This window comes from Acanthopagrus latus, chromosome 12, assembly GCF_904848185.1.
Source record: "Acanthopagrus latus isolate v.2019 chromosome 12, fAcaLat1.1, whole genome shotgun sequence".
NCBI lineage: Eukaryota > Metazoa > Chordata > Actinopteri > Spariformes > Sparidae > Acanthopagrus > Acanthopagrus latus.
Genome location: NC_051050.1, coordinates 12,267,717 through 12,284,372, shown reverse-complemented (window position 1 = coordinate 12,284,372; position 16,656 = coordinate 12,267,717). Strand labels below are relative to the sequence as shown.

At 43.5% G+C, this 16,656-nt stretch overlaps 1 protein-coding gene across 4 annotated transcripts in view; it reads left to right on the top strand.

Moving 5' to 3' along the window:
- sardh (sarcosine dehydrogenase) overlaps positions 1–16,656 on the top strand; it is a 51,984-nt gene that overhangs the window by 32,434 nt on the left and 2,894 nt on the right. For 3 of the 4 annotated variants that reach the window (XM_037117966.1, XM_037117965.1, XM_037117967.1), the window contains 6 exons: positions 1,095–1,242; positions 6,249–6,342; positions 9,141–9,303; positions 9,437–9,605; positions 10,467–10,602; positions 13,895–14,965. In XM_037117966.1, coding sequence (XP_036973861.1) covers positions 1,095–1,242; positions 6,249–6,342; positions 9,141–9,303; positions 9,437–9,605; positions 10,467–10,602; positions 13,895–14,023 — 839 coding nt within the window. In that variant the 3' untranslated portion in view covers positions 14,024–14,965. Of the gene's footprint in view, positions 1–1,094; positions 1,243–6,248; positions 6,343–9,140; positions 9,304–9,436; positions 9,606–10,466; positions 10,603–13,894; positions 14,966–16,656 lie in introns of those variants that run through there. The other variant, XR_005078262.1, reaches the window with a different exon arrangement.

Here is a 16,656-nt window from a genome sequence, read left to right as displayed (position 1 = left end):
GTTGTATCTTGTTTTGGATTTCTTGTTTCTCTTCTATTATTCTTTCTATTCATTATGTCGCTGCCCTCTGTCATTTCAGTTCAAAATATAACGTTTTGCTCCGCTGTATATGACTGCATCTGTTGTTGTGTTTGCCATTTTAGTCATTCTGTCTACTTTTCAATCTCTTTCCTCATCCACTAGCTTTTTTTCCCCACAATTTTCAATAAGCCAGAAGAAAAGCCAAACTTAAGAGAGAAACAGCAGGAAAAATCTGCACAAACACTTCATGCATTTTAACTCTGATGGCAGAGAAAAGTGCTTGGTCCCCCCACATATTAAGGTCACTGTGAGCTGAGCTTTACACAGAACACAGCAGCAGTGTTCGATCATGTTACAACAGACTCATTGACCGTAATGTTATCATTTAACAACAGAAATTTAATTTTCCGAGATGTGGCTCACCTTCAGACACTGCAGAACCCCGCAGCTGGACTCTCGCTTCACTTTGCTTTTATTGCTTGACCATGTCTCTTAGAATATGTTTAAAAATCCTCCTCATGACTTACAAGGCTTTCTGTGGCTAGAGGCCAGAATACACCAGTGACTCTTAACTCCTAATGCCTGACTTTAGGCCTCTTAAATTTGGATTTGCTGGGTATGTCTGCCAGCTGTCCTGCAGTCAAGGTTAAGGCCAAAGGGTGATCGAGCTTTTGCTGTACTGGCACCTCAACTTTGAAACGGTCTTCCAGTTAATATTTGATCTGCTGACATTTTTTCTGCTTTTAAATCCCATTTTAAGACACACTTTTACAGATTTCCATTTTTGCCTGACAGCTAGTTATTAGTTTATTACGTTCAGCTCTGCTGTGAAACTACCTTTCCCTGTCTTTTAATTTGGTGCCTGTACTTTGCTGTTCTTGTGATTTCCTTTGACATTTCTGATTGTTTGTTTTTAGGATGAAAAGAGTTATAGAAGTTATATATTGTGACGTCAACGTATGTGCTGCTGTTATTCATTTCATTTCAATTTTTACTGTCAGTTCTTTGATATTCCAGCTGTCATACTTCATTTAATCACTCCTTATTCATTTCCTTCCCTTCTTCTGCTCCAGGTGATGCATACTACCTTGCCATCGGAGGCGGTGTAGCAGAACACAACTGGAACCACATTAGAACGGTTCTCCAGGACCAAGGCTTCAACTGCCAGCTGACAGACCACTCTGAGGACATGGGGATGATCAGCATCCAGGGACCCAAGAGGTGGGGAAAGAAAAGGAGGTGGCAGGGGAGGGGAGGGGACACTGTCATGATTTATACATCCAGGTGAGATAAGGACAATAGAAGTGAGTGAGGGAAAAGAGCGGTGGAGAGGAGAGGGGAAAAAGAAGAGGGTAACTGATTGGTCTAAAGACGGGTTATGATTCACATCGTGGACACAAGCGGGGGGGGGACTGAAAGACGAGCTGCTGGATCGATGAGAGGAGAGAAGGTTAAGAGCCCATTCTCAAGACTTGGCCATAGGCATTAGAGGTGAGTGAGTGCAGGGATGGAGTTGGATTGAAAACAGCCGACAGAGGCAGAGAGGCTCAAGGGTAATTGTGCAGCTTAACATAGCCGGCGGCTTTTCCATGATGCCACAGAGTAAATTCAAATCTATTTTTCATCTGAATGAGCGATAATGATGAAGATTACTCAGAGCAGCTGCACTCTGTGTCTCAACAACAGTTTACACCCGGGGTTAGAGGTGTTCAAAAGCCTGAATCTTTGATGGACTTTCAAAACAAATGAAACATCATAGGGGCAAGAGCAACTGGATTCAGACTTTATACGGCCTGAATGTGACATGATTCCAATTGAAGCTCTGCTTGACTGGATTCAACCATCAAATGAATGGTCAATTATAGCCCTAGCAGCATAGCTAGGTATGTAGGTCATTCCAATAGTCAGGCCAAGACTGAAAGATCTCAACATTAGGGATTGTCATGACATTTTTGACAGACATTGATGGTCTCCAGAGGATGAACCTTACTAATTTAAGTTAACTTATATGTTCAGGTTGTCCATCTGTACACCCACACATCCGTCCGTCCTATCCTTGTGAATGCGATTGCTCAAGAATACCTTGAGGGAATCTCTTTAAAGTTTGGACAAACATCCACTACGACTGAAAGATTAACTGGTCAGATGGACTTATGAACTCATTATAGTTTGTCTAGCGCCACCAGCAGGAAGGCATGAATATGTCATTAAGACCTGGATTCTTCGGAGCCACCGAGCCTTTCATCCAGTTCTGCCCATTGTTCATTTGTGGCATTGCATAAAAAAGTTCCTCTGCCGCCAAAAGCATTTCCCCGTAATCCCTGGAGGTTTTCTGTCTGAAAAGTTTTCTAGCCAAGAAAAGTGATTTACATGACAATGCCCAAGTATTTGGGCTGAGCCAGAGAATCGCTACTACAAATACTCAGTGGGCTGTATAACCAGGAAGTAAACCCAGACGCCAGTAAGCCTTTCTGGTGTACAGGCCAAGTGAGCAATTCTCATACTGAACAAGTGCATATCTAGCTGTAGTTTGCATCTGTATCCGATCCCAATCCAACTGCTTTTATGATTTGGTAACTACTGATATGGATGAAAACATATATATTCATCTAAACCTTGATAGAATATGTATCTGACTGAAATGACAGTTGTAGTTTTTCACTTATTATAAGAGCTACTTGATCTAAATACTGAATGTCCTGGTTCAAAAAGTTTTGAAGTTAAACCTGATGTGTTGCAGTCTGTATCACTCTGTTGGTTTTGTCAGTCCACGCAAACTCTTTGGTACCAAGCACAGACACCGGCTGCAGAGAGCTCTAAAACCGACAGACATAACATTTTATCCTCTCACACTCTGATTCGATGTTGATTTAGTGACGGCTGATGTCATCCGCTGCCAGCAACATTTATCCTTTTGAACCTGTGAAAGCGACAGTCATTGCCGGTTAAAAATGAGCCGATACAACCTGTTTTGCTTCTATTTGCTGAGTAAATCAGACACGGTGAGAAGAGATGTGTTCTCGTCAGGCTTTAGTGAATCAGTGTGTTTTGCCAACGTCTGTGTCTGAACTCACACCGGCGTTACCGAGTCATTTTTTCAACTTCAGACAACTAATAGTCACTCACATATGCAGTGAAATGCTGCACTGTAGGCTGTCGTAAAGCAGGGGAACGCTGCTATACTAGCAGGTAGAGTGAAGTAAGTGGATTTTTATCAGGTTTTTAATTTAGCTGATATGGATCTGTTGAAAGAGGCACCAGTGCAGATCCATAGGGTCACTCCTCAACATCTCTAATCTCAACATCTACAGGATAGTTTGTATATTTATACAGGCAGCTCGACATTAATGGTACCCAGACAATAAATCTCAGACAAGAAATGTAACTTTGTAACTATAATCTAATAGTAGATACTATTGTTTAATTCAGCGCCTCCTGACCTTTGCTCCTTTCAGTCTCAAATCTAAATTTCCATAATAAATAAAAAAAATGTCCAATAGAATATAACTGAATCACCTGTCCTTTCGCTATGATCAGTGTGAACACTGTAGTGATGACTCTGCAGGACGAAACGTTAAAAAGTCATCTTGAGCAGATATACTGTCTTTATATTAGATATCATGAAGTTGTACAGTTTGCTAATGATTGTGCAGGGATTTTAAGATTAAAACAAGGATGACCAGGGATTGCATGATGACAGCAGTCTGCTGTATGTGCAGGTCCAGATGTATGTAAATGATCTTGAGAGTTAAAAAGTTTTGAAAGAGACAGGAATTGAAACAGAGGGGGAGTACAGTGCAGCAGCACGGGACAGCAGGAGAAAACCGATGTATTTTTTGAGCATTAAAACATCTAAACCTATTCTAGTAGTGACCCAGAGTAAAATTCTGAACCTCAAAATGAGCATAGTATGTCTCCTAGAAACTCCTTCTCTTGTGTCTGCTGTTGCACAGTTTTCCTTTTTTATTTTTTTTTACCCTCACCTGTCAGAACCGTCATCCATTGATTTCTTTATCTGGGCCTGAGAACTCCTGTACTACACGGGGGAAAACGTTGCTGCACATTCGGACATGGGATGCAGTCCAAGCTTGTCACATTTCTTTCTGGCTTCCTACAGCTTTCCCTTTCTTCTCCTCGAAAGGGCAAGCCGGGCCACCCTCATCTGAACTCCCCATCTATCTTTTCTCTCCCTCTCACCTCCTCTCCTCCCCACCTCCCCGTCCTCCGTCTTTGTTCTTCCTCCTCACCGGCAGCAGGGTCAGGCCGCCGTGTGGGCTGTGTCGATTTTCTTTCTCCTTGAGGCTTTTCTCATCTTCTGTCCTCCTGAGTTTCTTTCTCTCTCTCCGTCTCTGTTAGATCTTATCCAGCCTCTTTCATCTCTCCTCCCCGGTCCTCCCGGTTCCCTGCATTCTCCACTTCCCCTTTTTCCAGATTGTTTCATCCCTCTCTTGTTTATGATGCTTACGTCAAACCTGAAACGAGTGCGTCACCGGCAGCGGCAGCCAGATATATGTATGTGTTTCATTATAGATAGACACGCACAATAGGCTGCTGATTATGGAGCTCATTGACTTTTCTTGAGCATCCGAAAGCGCACTCAGCTCCCCGAGTGTTTGCGTCTGCGGATGTGTGTTGGTAATACAAACACGATTGGCGCTGCCTCTGTCGGCACAGCGCCGTAATAATCCTCGGCTCCTCCTCATTGTTGCTGCCACATGTGAGAAATTGCAGAAAATTGACCCTCCAATGTTTGGGTTTTGTTGCCTGATGAAGCAAATTGATCTCTTTAAAGCTTGAGGAGAGAGAAAATTAGGAGCGTTTATGGAAATGTCTCCCGTTTTCTCTCCCAGAGTGAAAGCATCGTTCCAATTCTCCAGAGAGAGGGGGAGTGTGTAAACTTGCAGGTTTTTTTTCCTCTCTCGTGCACGCAGTTTGGCGAAACCAGTGCTCTGTCGTTTGCTTTGTAATTACCAGCCTTATTTATATTATATGGAATTATGTGATATTCTGTAGGAGAGCCCTGTTTGTGTGTGAGTGTGTGTGTGTGAGTGTGTGTATACATCCTGAGATCTGCAGCTGAGAGCCTCAGTTAAGTGGCAAGTCAGAGAAACAAATTGGTGGTTGCAAGACTCTCCCCACCACACACACACATACACACACACACAAAGCCTTTTGCTGATTATATATAGCTAATTGGCCTCCCTCTTAGGATCTTGAGTCCAGTGTACAAACGCTCAAGGGGGGGGGCAGAAAATTGGAGGACAGTCCGGAGGAAATATCAGCCTTTGCATCGCACTCGCGTGCATGCGCCTATATGCAAGAAATGCTGGTTTTCCCTGCATGAGACCGTTCCCCCGCGTGCACACATCTCCACATCCAACTACGACGACATCGATTGCTCGACGCCAACACAGATGTACAAGCATGTAAGGTACACACAAACGGTAACCTGAACCCTGGCTCCCTGCCACACTGTTTCAAAAATATCTTCCAGAAACGGCCTCTACCTGCCCACTCACAGACACACAAGAAGCAAAGTGAGCTAAACTTAGTCCCCCTTTTTCTGTTGACTCATCTTTATGTAATATTGATTTTCTAGCGCGTGTGAGCGCGTGTTTGTGGGAGAAGGACAGATGATACAATTCAACAGCAAATATAGCAGAGCAGGCTGCCGCTGTTGTCTTGTTGTTATGTTTTGCTGAAATACTTAAGAATCTAACACACATGATTACATGATGTGTGTAAGCCGAAGAGACCATTGGTGAGAAGAATTATATAATTATATAGTTATCATATATTGTCATGGTCATATGTTACAGCACTAAAACAAAGTTTATTCTGTTGCACCATCATCATAATACAGTTATTAATCTTGCATAGCTACAAATAGTAGAGCACCTTACTGTCATGCGCCCGACCTACAAACCGCTGTGTTTAAACCTTTCAGCGCTTCACCATTGATAGTCCAGCAGTACCTACCTTGGTGTTTTTGCTCATTGCGATGTGATTTCTAGCATTAACTTCAAACGCTTCCTTAAAACGTTTCCCTAAAATCTGTAAGGTTATGTAAGTCAATTAATTATAGTAAAAATGAAAGTCATGAATTTATGTCAAAATAGCAGAAAAAAAAATATAATTTTTTCACCACTTTTTAGAAAATAAGAGTGCAAAATGCACTGACTGACTGAGCCCCGTTTATGATGTGTATGGTTTTGTTCCATGTGCAGCCGAGAGGTGCTTCAGGAGGTGCTGGACACAGACCTGAGCAACGAGGCTTTCCCATTCTCTTCCCACAAAGTTGTCAACGCGGCAGGGCATCAGGTGAGAACACACGCGCGCGCACACACACACACACACACACACACACACACACACACAGTGCTTTAACTCCTTCCCACTGTAAGTGGATGTGGTACATTTGTCAGGTTCAAAATAACCCTGTCAGTGCTAATATGTGCAAAATGTATGCAAATCACTGCTGCTGATGAGTGAAACTCATTTGTAATTTTCAAATTTTCAGTCAACAGAGATCGTGGATTGTGTGTATGCGTGTGTGTGCGTCTGTTACTATGTGTGTGAGGGACAGATGGAATGTCTCAAGGCGTCCTTGTGACTTATTTAGATGTCAAGCCCGCCCACATGTTTTGTTTTTTGCTACCTTCTCTCCGTCTTCTGTCTCTTTCTTCGTCTTCCCTTGAACATCTCCGAGCAAAGTTTAAAATGCTGTTGCTTGTGAGCACGGGGGAAATCACGTATTCATCCCGAGCTGCATGCGCTTTGTCATTCATTCCTCTCACAATGTTGCTGTGAAGTCGCCTCAGCCGTCAGGTTGACCTCTACACTGTTCCTGGCCTCGGATCAAGAAGAGCATGTTGCACCAGCACACGCTGCGACACATATGTCCACAAATACACACACACACACACACACACACACTCCCTCTGTCTTAGCTGCTCTTGCATGAATTATGCAACGCTCCAGTGATTGCAGTCCGCGTCTTCTCGCAGCGCTGCAGTTGTGTTTGTGCGTGTGTGTGCGCGTGTTGTACTCGCGCCGTGTTCCAGCTGGTTGCCGGCCTTGTCTGGGTGACATTTTAATGGCTGCGCTGCTGCGAGAACAGAGCTCTCTCTCTGCCCTCTGCTCCCCTCATAGCTCATTAGGCTCCCTCCGTCTCTCTCTCTTCCTCACCCGTCGGTTGAAGCGCTGGTGCTGGCATGCGTGTTAAGTCACACAAAGTCATGTTTATATGCATGTTTGTACTCATGTCTGTGCTGTGTGTGTGCGTGTGTGTGTATGTGTGTGTGTGTGTCTGTGTTTGATGTTTGCCTGGGAAATGTAGGAGTGACAGCCTGCATGAGGCATGCATGTATTTCTGTGTGTTTGAGTTGAGTTTGTTGCCCGTGTATCTGCTCGAGTGTGTGTGTGTGTGTTGTGAGTAAGCTCGGGCTTACATGTACTGTCCTCCCCAGAGTTTCATGGTGTACATATGGGGCCCAGGGTGATCCCTGGCTGGCCAGATGGCCTGGCTGTCATAGCACCCACGGGGGAAACTGTTGGAGAGAGTTTTTCTCTCCTCCTATTTCACTCCCTTCCATATTGTCTCACTCGCTTTCTTTCCTTTTCTCTTTACAGTAGTGTAGCCTCTTCCTGCGCAATTAATCACAACATGATTTGACTGAAATCGCAATATGGCTAAGAAGAGTAGCATATATCCAAATAGCAGAAGGCGCTTTTTTTTTTTTTTTGTATCAACTATTAGACAAATCAGCATCTAAATGCAGTACTGCAGCGCTGCAGAGGTGACCTGACCAGATGTAAGACAACATGTTTGTTTCATCATCAGCTGGAAAGTTTCATCAGTTGGTATTAATAACTATTGATCATTTTTAAAGACTTAGCAAATAAAGGTGCAATTAAACCTGTTAAATTTAAATTGTGCCTCTTCATCAAGGCACACAGGAAGCACGTTTGCATGTTAATACGACGACAGTGTTGACTGCCATATTGGCGAGACGACCTTAGCTTTTTTACTCACAATTTCCTCTCCATCAGCACTTGTTTTTTTTATCGCTCTTCATGGCGATCATGTGACGGAATGTACAGGTCTGTTGAATGACTCGTAGCTCGCTCCATTATCAAGGGATGTTCATATTGCTATCATTTTTTTCCCTCCAGGTTTTATCCCCACTAATCATGTATCAGATCGCAATGTTTTTTTAATTATAGCATGCAACTATTCTGCTATTTGTCAACCAGGGATTTATTCCCATGTTGCTTTTTTGTGTGTGTGAATGTAGCTATCTAATCATCTCAAATCCTTTGAGTCTGATGAAATTAAAAACAAAGTAGTCCTCTGAAAATCCCCGTAGCTGTCGTTGTAAACTGCGTAGCACGCTGGATCCACTTCTTGCCTGCTGTATCAGTGTGCACACACCAGCTTCCCCTGCGCGAGGACGAGGCTGCAGCATGCGTCCCAGAGATGTAGAGGAAAACGCAGGCTGTCACTTTGTGTCTGCAAGTCTTCCGAGTCGCAGAAAACATGAAATGACGAGATGCAGTGTGCCGTTTTTGCGGATTGCTGAAATAAGATAAACAGAGTGCAGTTATGGGTAATTGTTCCCCAGCTGCTGAGCAGTGCGCTACAGCAGTGACGGGGATTTCTAAGGCGCTGTTGTCTGTGTTTACTTGCAGTTGGAGGGACACATTTTTGAGATGATATCTATTAAATTGAGCTTGATTTGGGAAGCTGTGGGAGGTTCGCTCTCTTCGCCCCATTTGACGCCACTCTTGCTCCATTGTGTTCGTCACGTTTGATGACCTATATTAATAATGGACACGTTCGTGAGAATAACACCCGGGTTAATTTTTCACCTCTTAACCTCCAGAGGTGTCTTTTCCATACCTTTCAGCATTTTGCCGCGACATTCGTTTTCTTAAAAGGAGATTACAGCTTCCCTGTTCCCCTCCTTTGTGCGCCCCTTATCTTATCCTCGCATCTTTTCAATTCTGAATCAGTTTTTTTCTTTGCGTGTGTGAGTGAGCACGAGCAGACGCCTGGCAGCTTGGCCTCTCTCCAGATCTCTAAGCTCTCCTCTCTAACCCCTCTCTCTCTCGTCCAGGTGCGGGCCATGCGTCTGTCGTTCGTCGGAGAGCTCGGCTGGGAGCTGCACATTCCCAAAGACTCCTGCCTTCCCGTCTACAATGCTGTCATGGCAGCCGGCGCCAAGCACGGCATCATCAACTCAGGCTACAGGGCCATCGACTCACTCAGCATAGAGAAAGGTACCTTGAAATAGGAGGTCATGAATAAGTAAACCGCAGCTTGAACCACCTGTTGACCAGAATGAACCATCCTCCGCTGTTTTCTCAGTGCTTTTTATAGCCTAACGTTTTTTTGTCCTCCTCTCTTTATCAGGGTACAGACACTGGCACGCTGACCTTCGCCCGGACGACACACCCTTGGAGGCGGGGCTAGCCTTCACCTGCAAACTGAAGAGTTCGATCCCGTTCCAGGGCCGCGATAGGCTGGAGAAACAGAAGGAGGAGGGGCTGAAGAGGCGCATCGTCTGCTTCACCATTGATGAGTCAGTGAAAAGCCTCCGATTATGAAAATGGAAATGGAATATAATGTTCATAATTATGTTCCATGTTGGCATCGAATGAGCCTTTCACTTCTACAGAGGGAGCCTCTTCCACAGAGTCTGCCATGTTTCTACGGTAGCCCAGACGGGGAAAAAAAAACACACACACATTGGCTCTAGCGTTGTAGCAGCCATCATCAGGAAGGGTGCAACGAGTGGGATTCAGTTTGTTCAAAATTGAAAATATGCATCACACCTCTGTTTGATGAACCAGGTGTGTGGGAGAGGGACCCATAGTCTGACTTGTCTGACTTGTGCGCGAGACTTTCATCAGGCAGAATATTTCATGACCTTGGATTTTTTTTACCCTTTTTTGCAAGGACAGGCTGGAATGGAAACAGCCCTTTCCTTTTCAAGTCAATTCAGATAGTTTGAATGTTCTCGTGTGTTTTCAGACAAAAATCAACTGGTAGTTTGGTTATTATTAATGTTTAATCTTCAGCCAGAGAGTTACATCCACAGATGAGTTTTACAAACTCCTTAAATGAATCAGATGAGACTCGAACATTTTCCTCCTCACACAAAAACGGCTATTTTTGTTAACAGTAAATAATTGTTGTGATTATGGTTGGCATATGGTGTTTGGGCCTGCTAGTCGTCAACATTGCAAATTTGTGTAGCTGTGCGTGTGTTATGCAGCATACGCAGCTAAATCTTGTGTCTGCTGCATAACACAAACAGACTTCTCTGCATGTTACTGCGCACATGAACGCATTGAATTAAATATGCTCTGGATTCAGTTAATCTCTCTCTCTCTCTCTCTCTCTCTCTCTCTCTCTCTCTCTCTCTCTCTCTCTCTCTCAGGAAAGTACCGATGTTCGGTCTGGAGGCCGTTTTCCGTAATGGCGTCCCCATTGGTCACCTGCGGCGTTCTGACTATGGCTTCTTTATCGACAAAACCATCGGTTATGGATACATCCGCCACCCAGATGGAGGAGTGGTAAAGACCTTGATAACACAACACTTACACACACTGTATCCCTATCAGTTCCCTCCTTAAGTGTTCTGTCTTCAATATGTTTGTTTTCTCCACTGTTTAGTCTCATTTCCTGATTCCTCATTTTTCTTAAATCAAGAAAAATGTTTTTGCCAGCCTGGTGACACTAATTGATTTAACTATGGTAGTATCTTGATTTTGGGTACACCATATCTTATTTTCATAATTCTTTGAATGTGTACATACACCAGTAAAACAAAGTACTATATGTGTGGTTGTGCTTTTGCATAAAAGCGTGTCAGCTGGTCGGTTTATTGGTCTCCTCTTCATAAGTACTTCAGGTATTATCAGCTCTCTGTCACGTCCCACCACTCACTTCACGCTGAATAATACGTTTTATTGGCCGGTGTTTGGTTTTCTTGTGCATGTGTATGTGTGTGTGTTTCCCTCCTGGTGATAACACAGACACACACTGAATAACAGATGGAACATCAAACAGGAGGATGGAAGCAGCAAGAGAGACACAAAAAGTTATTGAAGCGGCGTGCTCAAAGGCAAAGGCAGTTTTGAGACTCTGAAAAATAGAACGATCCTTCTGTGATTTGTCGGAGCGCTTAGATCCGTATCTTGAGCGCGTGTGCGGGCACACACACACACCGTGCGGGTTTGTGTGTGGCAGCGCGCTGGCCTTTGTGTGCGCGCGCTCATTGGTTCAATATCCCTCCCCGAGTCGTGACCGGCAAAACAAAGAGGATTGACCCTCTGCTTTGTCGAGCACCTCGGTTTCAGAATTGTGCTCACACAAGTGGTGACACATGCACAGAGACACACACACACACACACACACACACACACACACACACACACACACACCATACACCGGATCTACTCTCCTGTCACTCAGTATTGCAGAGCACATCCCCTACAATCACATCACTGGCTCCAGCAGAAACAAGTGCATGTGAGTGAGAGGTGTCATCCTTCCTCTCCCTTCCTCCCTTCCTTCCTTCCGTCCCTCCTTTTTTTTTTTTTTTTTTATATATATATTCACAATCCATGTCCTGATTACATTTTCTCTTCAGCTCTGTCTCTTAAGTTTCCTAAGCAAGTGCATGGATCATCAGTGTTGAACAAGTGTCCCCAGTGTTCCTTGGAGCCATAAGTGGTTATAATGTTAAGCATTTGTCCACTACACCACTCCAATAATGATGTGAAAATGTCACATGAGTGTCTGTCCATTGGCCTCCATCTTACACCTCCCTCACTTGTGCCAAATTGTATCTGATAATTTTGATACATTTATCTGAATGTTTGCAAGTACAAGATGAGTCTGCAAAGATGTGTTTCACAGGAAGAGGAAAGACAGACGAACATTTGGATTTTTTTCAACTCGACCGTCAGAATAAATGTCGACAATGCACAGCACGCTTCTGCAAACAGTGGATATGGAAAAACTTTACATTGCTTTATTTTGCAACCTTCTTAGGTTCAGTTTGATGTTGTGACAGTGCTGCTTTGCTCAGGTTTTAGGCACAAAAACCACTTGGTCAGGATTCTAAAAAAAGATAATGTTTGTTAGTCTTTTCAACTCTAACTCCACCACCATCCCCTCTTCCACCTGACATGAAACTCACTACAAAATGCAATATGGTGTCGTTATCGCATACAGATGTGAATGTATCAGTGGTTTGCAGTGACGCTAACTGCCATCATTTTATTGACATTTTGTGACGCACGCATGCAGGATCAGAATTTGGTTTTCGTGTCACATGAAACATCAAATTTAAACTCTGTTAAAAGCATTGAACATATTATTCCAAAGGTAGTTACACAAGCCACTGCTAATTTTGAATAACGTTATCCTTAACAAGTAAGTGTTTCTTTGCAGTCATGAGACGCCTGTTCCAGGATGGCACATTATAAATACACGTCTACCAGGAGACATTAATGAATGGTAAAAGATTTATTTCATTTAAAGAGAAATAAGCAAACTGATTTTGTAATGGAATAGGAATCTTGTATCTTAAAATGGCAGTACACATCAATTAGTCATCATCGGGCTTCAGCAGAGCTCGATGACGAGCTGATCATTTGAATCAGGTATCTCGGGGCAGGGAAACTTTTAAAACACGCAGGACCAGGATTGAAGAACACTACTTAAACTTGTTGTAGTAATTGCCAATGTAAGGATAATGACACCACCATCATGAGCCTCACTTTCACTTTCACCGTGTGATCCCAGGGAAATGAAGGCTCGATTTACAGCGCAACCCTATCTTGCTTTCATGACTTTAGTATAGACTAAATGAAAGAATAAACATCAACCCCTGCTGTGGTTACTTGTTTGCGCGAAGCAAACCTCCTTTGTCACTCCAGATACAATTACAGCGATTATGGCCTCCTCGGAGAGCGAGCTTCTTTCTTCTCTCTTATTTCTAAAGTGGTGTTGGTCATTTTTGTCGCAGAAACTTGGACACAAACGCAATGCCTGTTGGTAGTTTCGCGGCTCTGAGGGAAAAAAAAAAAAAAAGGAAAGTGATCAGGTTGTCTTTGTGACAGCGGTGGCGACAATAACACCACTTGGAGACGCTGGATTATCTGGATTATTATTGTGAAGAAACGCCGAATACAGCCAAATACAAGTCTGTTATGGATGTTTTTTTCAATTAACCTTCAGGTTCAGATCATTGCAGCATGTGTGCAGTAATGCCCTCGTCTCATTCACGCTGAGGACGTCAACATCGTACGTACCTTCTGCTGTAATGTCACCAAGCTGCAGTAAAGGCAGCTCTGTCCCTGAATAAGGTTGTTAAATGGATAGAGCCGCATCACTGTTCCCTCTAAAGGCTGCCGCATGGAAGCAGTCAAAACTAAGTGGTGATGAGAAAGCTCTGTGTGTGTGTGCGTGCGTGTGTGTGTGTGTGTGTGTGACACTGACAGAGGGAAAGAGAGACAGAGTGACAGATCAGTGGGAGAGCTGCAGGGAGGGTAAAAGAGAGTCAGTCAGAGAAAATTAGCTCTCTGGGTTACGAGGGAGCTGACATTGACTCATGAGCGAGTGGATTGCTCTCAGTGTTTTATAACTCCCGCGCCGTCCTCTCCTGTCAGACGCAAACGCTGTGAGATCGCCCGCTCAAGTCGATGGACACTGTTTTTACAAAGAGCGTGGAATAATGGGTCATCTCACTTTCACTCTGTTTTAATCCCCCCCACCCACCCCACAAAAAAATAAAATGGCGCCCTCTTTTCTCTGCTCCTTCTTTTCACTAAATCTCTCTCTCCCTGTCTTCATCAGGTGAGCGCCGATTTCATCAAGACGGGCGAGTTCACCCTGGAGAGGATGGGCGTGACGTACAAGGCCAAGGCCCACCTCAAATCTCCATTTGACCCCGAGAATAAACGCGTGAAGGGCATCTATGCTTGAGGAAGACCGAACATGTGAAAGCGACATCCAGGCGCCGCTGTTTTAGTCCAAACTTCTCCATGAAATACTGTGTAGGTGTCTCAAATGTAGATATTTTTATTCATATTCTATCTGTGGTTTAATGGAAATGGAGGAGACGCGATTTGAAACGTAGATGATCTAAAATCTCTGTCAGCATGTCAAGGAGGAGCTGATCACAACCTGACGTGGATGTGTTGTTGTTCAGCTCTACGTTTCTCTACCAATCTCGAGTTTTGGGAGTAACCGTGTTCCTCTGGGAACATTACCATCGCTAGTATTACTGTGAAAACAAATTGAATCTGTGAAGTGCTGTATCGTAGGCCACTGGACTTTTTTCAGTTTCTTAAAGACGTTTCAACCCCCTCATCCAAGAGGCTTCTCCAGGCTTTTAAACTGTATGGGTGTGTCCTCACAGGGTGGTCAGGGACAGGGTCGTCAACTGAGAGGTGAAACATCTTCAAGCAACTGAAAAAGTCCAGTGGCCTACCATACACCTCTTATAACTACCATGACCTGGATGGCCGAGAACCTTCATCAACAAATTGAATCTCATCTCCAATAATGAAAGACTTCACACTAGCGCACCAGGGTGGACTGAAAAGACCCATTCAAGCTCAAGATCAGGCTAACTTTGATAAGTTTACCCTTCCCTAGATTGATCTCAAGGAGTCAGATAACAGCACATGGTTTGTTCTTTCATCTCGATAAATAGAAAACATAACCATACAACCTCTGTTCATGTCGAGCCATCAAAAGTCAAATCATACCAACTCCGAATGGGGCCTCATTCTGTCCATGTCATGGGGGATTACAAGAGTTGAGGAGGCCTCCAATAAGTTAACGGTGCTAAGCTTTAAAGGAGACGTATTATGCTCATTTTCAGGTTCAGAATTTTATTTTGGGCTACTGCTAGAATAGGTCTACATGCATTGCTCAAAAAACCATCAGCTTCTCATGCTGTACAGTGCTGCAGCTCTGTATTCCCCCTCTGTCTGAAATGCTCTGTTTTAACTCCTTTCTCTTTAAGGCCCCCTGTCCTGAATACCCAGTCTGTCTAACAACAACAGAGCAGCTGTGGTAAATCATGTATTATGTGCCATACTAGCCGCTCTGCACAAATTATGCAAATGTATAACAGACCGTACCAAATGGTGACTTTGTGTGATGTCACAAAGTCACAGAATTAAAGGCGGGATTACTGACGGGGCATTTGAGGACCCTTGTTTTCTATGGGATAGAGGAGCTTGTGTTGGTACAGACTGACCTTTTTTTTTTTTTTTTTTTTTTTGTACTTTTGCATGCAGAAGAGCCTATTTATACACTCAAGGAAAGGGATAAAAAGCACAGTAAGTCTCCTTTAACACTCAATAACTCATTGAAGTCTTAATCAAACAGACTGGCAGCAGGCAGTGGCAGTGTTATAGGTGCGATGATAAAGTTTTCTATGAAGCACATACAACACACAATCGTTTTCCCTTGAAACCCAAGGGCTAATAATGGTATTAAAAGAAACGTGTGCATTTATGCGTGTGAGTTCAACCAGAAAATTCACCCAGGCCTCTGTGTAGTTGAGCTCAAGAGAAGACTACAGCTACTACCTGTAGTAGAATTGGACTAATATTAGTACTGACAGTGTACAGTGTTATATTACATAGTATGGTTTCATTTCTAATTCATCCCATGGGACCACAGAGTCTCGTACGAGGGAATAAAAGTCGTCAGACTGTACACTCGGCCCTCAGGCAGTTTGAGTCACATTACACTGACTGATGTTTGTGCTGATAACATTGACTAAAAGCAGAGTTTTACTTGGTCTGTCTGCCTGTGATTTAGATACCATACGAACGAGTGTTTATCAGAGTTGGATGTAAAAAGGAAGGGGGAAAAAAAAAACACCCGGAGGCACATTGTACCAGCCGGGAACAAAACATTGCCGGAGAAAAATGACAGAAAAAGGGGGAGTTATCAGAAAGCAGCGGTTACAGATAGAAACCGCTCTTTTCTGATCCGTCCCCCCGCTGCTGTGCACCACGGTGATAAACTGCAATCAGTGCTGTTTGAAAACTTAATCTTGTTAGTTATTTTTATTTTTTTTTTTTAAATACATTGTTGTGTAACAAGGCTATCTACCAATTCAGACATCATTAAGGAGCTCTTGCTTTGTCTTGTTTTTCTGTTTAATCAGACTCAACATTTTGTGCTTATGCTTTACAGTAAAACCCTATGAGCAGTTCAGGGGGCAGACTTGCTTCTGCTTCGACTGTGACGCATCAGCACACTGAAAAATGCCTTCGCCTCATTAATTACTGTGACACTGTTGGTTCAAAATGTGAACTTAGCATAGCAGATAATGGCAGGACTGTATTGTGTAATTTAAAATGACAAAACATATGCCAAATCGGCCGCAAGAGTTCTTTTGGACAGGCCTTAATTTCACAATTAAAGCATAAGTTTGTTCCTAAAATTTTAGATTCAGACTTAAGCTACTCACCATCAAGATGATGCAAAGTTGGGGGAAGTTTTGTAGTACACAAAACATCTCTGGAGCTTCACAGCAAAACAGTGTTCCAGCAGTTTCCTAAACAAGTCCAGTAGATGGGGACTCGTCTGAA